This window comes from Triticum urartu, chromosome 5, assembly GCF_003073215.2.
Source record: "Triticum urartu cultivar G1812 chromosome 5, Tu2.1, whole genome shotgun sequence".
Classification (NCBI taxonomy): Eukaryota; Viridiplantae; Streptophyta; class Magnoliopsida; order Poales; family Poaceae; genus Triticum; species Triticum urartu.
The window spans coordinates 75335874-75341693 of record NC_053026.1 but is presented as its reverse complement, the minus strand read 5'-3'; the positions used below and the strand labels follow the sequence as shown (position 1 = coordinate 75341693).

The 5820-nt window shown below is 42.0% G+C and overlaps 1 protein-coding gene across 1 annotated transcript; it reads left to right on the top strand.

Annotated features, from left to right (window-relative positions):
• Positions 1-513: 513 nt before the first annotated feature.
• LOC125507962 (zinc finger CCCH domain-containing protein 62-like) lies at positions 514-5588 on the top strand. Its single transcript, XM_048672505.1, has 10 exons — positions 514-865; positions 1061-1134; positions 1419-1533; positions 1660-1718; positions 1986-2037; positions 2107-2218; positions 2294-2392; positions 2477-2604; positions 3642-3746; positions 3887-5588. Exons 1-10 carry the CDS (start codon positions 597-599, stop codon positions 5133-5135), a joined length of 2262 nt encoding a protein of 753 aa, XP_048528462.1. The 5' UTR covers positions 514-596; the 3' UTR covers positions 5136-5588.
• Positions 5589-5820: the final 232 nt, after the last annotated feature.

The following is a 5820-nucleotide window of genomic DNA, read 5'->3' as shown; positions in this document are numbered from 1 at the left end:
GTTTTGGTGGACTGGTCACGGTGTGATTCCGTGTTTTCTACTAATCAACCAATACATATGTGGGAAAATTTTCTACGTCTGTGTCTGCATGTACTATATTGATGCTATAATATCATATGTTGATGCGTCTTGTTTTTTAGGTGATGAGAGGATGCACAGAATTGATATATTTTTATAGGTCAGTTGCACCTGATTGATTTGAAATATCATTGACAAGTCAAAATCATGAGCCAAGTTCAAAATTGAATATGACTTCAACTGACGTGGCGTCCCTCCACTGCTTTAGGATTCGTGCTGACCATCTGAAGTCGTTTGCTAGGAATCGCCAAAATCTGACGATCGCTAGATAGCATTTTCTTCATCTTTTTCGCGAGCTGTCTACGTTATGTAACGCGTTTTGAAAAAAAATCCTGAAAATGCTGTGTTTATAGGAAGAAGAAAAAGTGCCGTGTAACAAAGCTCTTAAAACCCCATAGCCCACACGAAGAAGGGCCAACACATTTTCCAGCCAAAACACCATAAAAGCCAACGAATACTCAAACCCGGAAACTCCTCCCTTCTCGCTCCATCCCCAACGGTCGACCCAATAACCCGCCATGGCCGCCGCCGCCGCCCGCACCGGCCTCCCACCGGCGGATCACGATCCGCTCGAGGGGGCAGAATCGGAGTCGGAGGAGGAGGTGGAGAGCGGCGAGGAGCGAGGCGGTGATGGGTCGGAGGCTGAGACCCTCGCCGACCTCTACGGCCCCGACGCGGGGTCCGACGAGGACCCCTCCTTCGACCCCGCCGCCGACAAGCGGGCGGTGGGGGAGGCCGCGCTGTGGTCCGGGATGGCCCGTCTGTCCATCTCCGCGCGCAAGGGCAGGTTCGCGCCTGGTTTCCCTTCTCTCGATTTGGCTCGGTTTCTATGATCCCCACAACGTACACGGAAATATATTCTCACGATCTTCGCGATTTGTTCTGCGTTTGTTGGCCTGGGTCTTCGAGTTCTTTTTTTTTTTGCGTCGAAATTTTGCTTCTTGGTGGAGATCAGGATTCCTTGTGAATTTTGAAATTTCAGGAAAGGACCCGTGGCGCTAGAGATGGGAAATGAGGATATTGATCTTTTGGCGATGGTGGACAAGCTGATGCACGGTGAGCTCCCTAGTCTTATTTTCTGCCACATTATGTGCCCTTGCAACTTGCGGGTACAAACTGGAAACGGAAGGGTCTTATAAGTTTGACGTGAGCAATGTGTACCGACTTGTCAGAAAGGGAATCGGGAGAAGATATTTGAGTTGTAACATTCTGTAGGAAAACTAGGATACACATCATATTGACTTATTGAGGCAATACCAAGATAAACGTAACTGTTAATTTCTGATGTCCTTACGAACATAACTGTTAGTTTGATGATATGTGTACTTTGTGAAATGTAGATGGCCAGTTGGAGAAATTGAAGGTTTATGAATGCAAAGCATACCTGAGGATTCACAAGTTGAGATTGGGAGGCAAGAAAGAAGAGCTTCTAAATCGTATCAGGGATCACATTGAGTATGAACTACATCCCTTATGTTATCTCTTAAATAATTTTGTTATAAGTGAGCTATTGTCTTTGCTTAGTTATTTCCTATGTCCATTGATGTACTTAAAAATTTCTTGTGATTCGCAAACATTCAGGGTCAAATTGTTTGGAGATGTGAAGTATCCAGTGTCAAGCTTTGTTCTGAACTGTAAAGGTGAGAAAAAAGGCTATTTCTAATTTAGCACAGAACATGGCTCATGTATGAGAATTAATTTTAACAAATCCCTAGACTTATAATAAGACTAGTCTTGTCACTTGGAAGATGAGCTTCTTAGCTCTAGAGTTAATTTCAACAAACCCATTTTCATGTACTATTTCGAAATTAAACACAATAATGCTCACAGTATCAGAACTTCTCTTCCCTGGCTATGCCATTTAAGTGCTACTTTTGTCAATCTTATGTAGCAATTTTTTATTGTAGGTGATGCATGCAAAGGTGATGTGGTGATGTTTGAGCAAAATATTTACAGAAGGTAATACACATCAAGCAGATATTTTGTATTTGCTCTAGTGATGGGCGTGATGTTTGAGTATCGCTGTAGGAAAAAGGGAGATCCTCGTGGAATCAAGGGTCGTCTATGCGGTCAGAGGACAAATGCTGGTAGGATAATCAAAGAAAGCTATGGCACTGCAAAGCAACAGCATACATTCACTGTGAGTTCTGGCGTTGAGCTATAATATTGTAAGGAAATCATCTTCATATACTGTTTTTAACCATCAGAAATGTAGGTTGAGATTTTCTGGAGTAAAGGGTACAAACCATGGCCTCCCCTTCATCCTCTCCTCATAAAGGGAAGAAATCTTTACAAGGACAAGACCATGAGACAGGTTTGCTCTCTAGTAAGGTTCATTTTCAGTGGGAAAGAGGACCTTACAATTAAACTGGTACTGATAGAGTTTCTACCTTCATAGCCATGGCCTGATGAAAAGGAAAGAAGCAGAGTCCTAGAAGAAAAACATGCAAGAGGGTTCCAGGCACGTAAGTCAAGGGAGGTCAGGATTCATGAGAAAGAGATTGACAAGATGAGGAGATTTAATAGGTACGCCTCTAATACTATGACATCAATATGGTATTGATAATCATAATGTAACTTCCTGGTGTCTGGGAAAAATAATGTAATTTTTTGTGTGATTTGTTTGCATTTTGGCTACTAGCAGTGTCTGAAATACCTATAGTACCGTTCACCCACCTAATAAGGGCTAAAGTGGTAAAGTATTTTATTTTTAAAACTAGGGAAAAATGTACAGTTTTCAGATCATCTTATCCTAAGTTTGGAATTTGTAGCAAGCCCAAACCTGTTTATACTTTATAGGAAGTATTTGAACAGTGGAATCAGCTTATGATTTGAAAGAAGCAAGTAAACAAATGACACACTTTTGAGATTCTGCTCGAGAAGGTAGCTACGTCCGTGCTGACTGCATATGATTGATTTGGAAGTCAAACTTATTGAATATTTGGAGGTCTCAGCTATTGATTATGACTAAATAGTTAGATAAAGTTAACTCTAGAGTGTTTGAAAATAAGTAGTACTATATGAAAATGACAAAACATTACATAGAAAATTACCTACACAAATGTTTGAGTCCTTTATATGTTTGTAAGTTTCATGTAAAAAAATAATATTTTCACACCATGTGTAAAAGAGAAAAGTATGTATAATGATATTTTCCATGAAAATTTATAAGCATATAAAGTGCTCAGACATTTACATGTGTATGTCTACTTGGAACTTTTTGACATGGGAAAATAGATATTCTTTACCCGGGTGCACCTTCAAATTACCCACTGCCTTGCAGGTTATAATTATTTAACCTAGTAGAACATGAACTGGACCTCTATAGTATAACTCTCTCATCAATAGGAATGCACACCAGCCTGAGTCTTTCTTTCATTAAAGATCTGCTTCGACCCCAAGCATGTTTGGTTTCCTCCTGCACTGTCTCAACTCCTGGACTTGGCTGCAGCAGTTGTGAGGAGCCATCATGACAGTTGTGTGTCTGGCCACAAATATCTTTTTTTTTTCTGGCCACAAATATCATTGATGTTATGATTTTCAAATGTTGTTTTGGGGAACAGGCTTAAAGACAACAAGAGCAAAGGGAAAGAGAACATGAATCAAATATCATCTCAAACCGTTGTTCCACAACAGAAGGTTGTGTCCACGGATACTGTTGATCAAAGGTATTTCTGAATCTTATCATTCTATCCTATTACATGAAAGCTCGATCTTGATTACTTACTATTGGATGTTGGGAATTTTTGGCATATACATACAATTTTTTCTTTATTGTTCCTAATGTATGCTTTTAACAACTTATTAGATTTGACAAAGGGAGGACAGATTCCCTCCCACAAGGTGAACCTGGGAACGCAAGGCAGCAGCAGATATCTTCAAAACAAAATCCTGCAATTCATTTGTTCCATCAGCAGTTCCTCTATCAGGGTCCTTCGGTCCAACATGGCAAACCAGAGAAAACAAGGCAGCAGCAAATACTGTCAAGGCCCACCACTTCAGAGCAAATTTTCAAGCACCCAATGCAACACGATAATCATAGGCCTACTCCTGCACAGCAAATGTTCAAGAACCCACAGGAACACAATAATCACCAGCAGCAGCAAAATAAAGTGCTTCCGCAGGAGGGTACAACAAAAACTGTCAGCATACTTGGTCGGGCCCCTTGCCTTCATTATGGAGGATCAGGGAATGCAGTTCAACAGCAGAAAGTATCAAAGCCAGCTCCTATGGAGCAGATCAGAAACCAGTCACAGCCCCTCAAACATGAGCACCACAATTTAGTGCTTCCACAGGAGGATGCAAAGAAGGGAACCAACAGAGTACATTCCATTGATCACGGCAAGGCCCCTTGCCTTCAGTATGCGGGACCAGGGAACGCAATGCAGCAGCAATCATCAAGGCCAGCACTTCCACAGCAGATCAAAAATCCACCACAGCCCCCCAAACATCAACACACTGAAGTGCTTCGGCAGGAGGATGGAAATAGAACTTACAGAGTAGAGCCCGTTGATCATTGGAATAACAATTACCATAACACAACGTATGACGAATCAGCATTCCAGCGTCGTGGGACTCAGGATGCAAAGACACACCAGCATGGCTCCAGCGGCCAGCCACATGCTCACGGTGATAGCCAATGGCATCAACCTCTCAGGCCTAGAATTCAGGATTTCTCTTCAAGAAACCAAGAAGGGGATTATCGCGATCATAGGCAAACGACTCGAGAGCAGTACAATCCTCAAGAGAGGCATCATCATAATCAGCATGGTCGCGGGCAAATGATTCAGGAGCAGTATCAGCCCCAAAAGATCCATCATCAGAATGAGCACGATAGCTGGAGAATGAACCAGAACCAGTATCATCCCCAGGAGAACCATCATCAGAATGGGCACGATAGCTGGAGAATGAACCACAACCAGTATCATCCCCAGGAGAACCATCATCAGAATTACCGGTACACCCAGCAGTTTCCAGCACCGAAGATGTGCCGCTACTACCAACAAGGGTTGCGGTGCCCCTATGAGGGAAACTGCAAGTTTTCCCATGGCAGCTGAAGGGTAGCAGTACTTTGTGCAGTCACTTGAGAATTGGAGGGTGTCAACTCCCATTTTGTCAGTCAACTTGTGTTGGCAAGCAAGGCTACACGTTTTTTGCTTCTTTCTTTTGGTTTGTCACGCTCTTTTATCAGATGATCTGGAATGATGGATTATGGTTTATAAAAAGATTTTGGTTTATAATTATGGTTTATAAATAGATTTTGCGACAAGAACCTCCATGCAATATAGTCTTGGAGATTAGAAGATATATTTCGCTGAAATATACCTTGTCAGTTCTTTTAAGATTTTGTAGCAACTTATAAGTTTGTAGAATTACAAGCTGAAAAGAACTGGATTTTGATCCGTAGCGTCCCAACCAGCTCCTCCCGTTTCTTGTGTACTAGATGCTGGGGCACGCCTCTTGGGCGGTCATGTACCTGTTCGTGTGCATTAATAATTTAGTCTGAACCCCTTATGTGTCTACATATCAAATAACACATCACTTTATCTTTCATTTTTCTTTTTTTAGGGGAAAGATTGCAATTAAATTAAAATATCATCACAGGCATTACAATCAGATAGCACCAGCAGCGCCAAATCCAGTGGTAGTTGGCCCATATAGACTGCCCCCTACCACCGATCTGGGTTTGCTAGCAGACTTGTTGCCATCTCTCCCTATCTTCCGAAAGACAATGTTCAATCT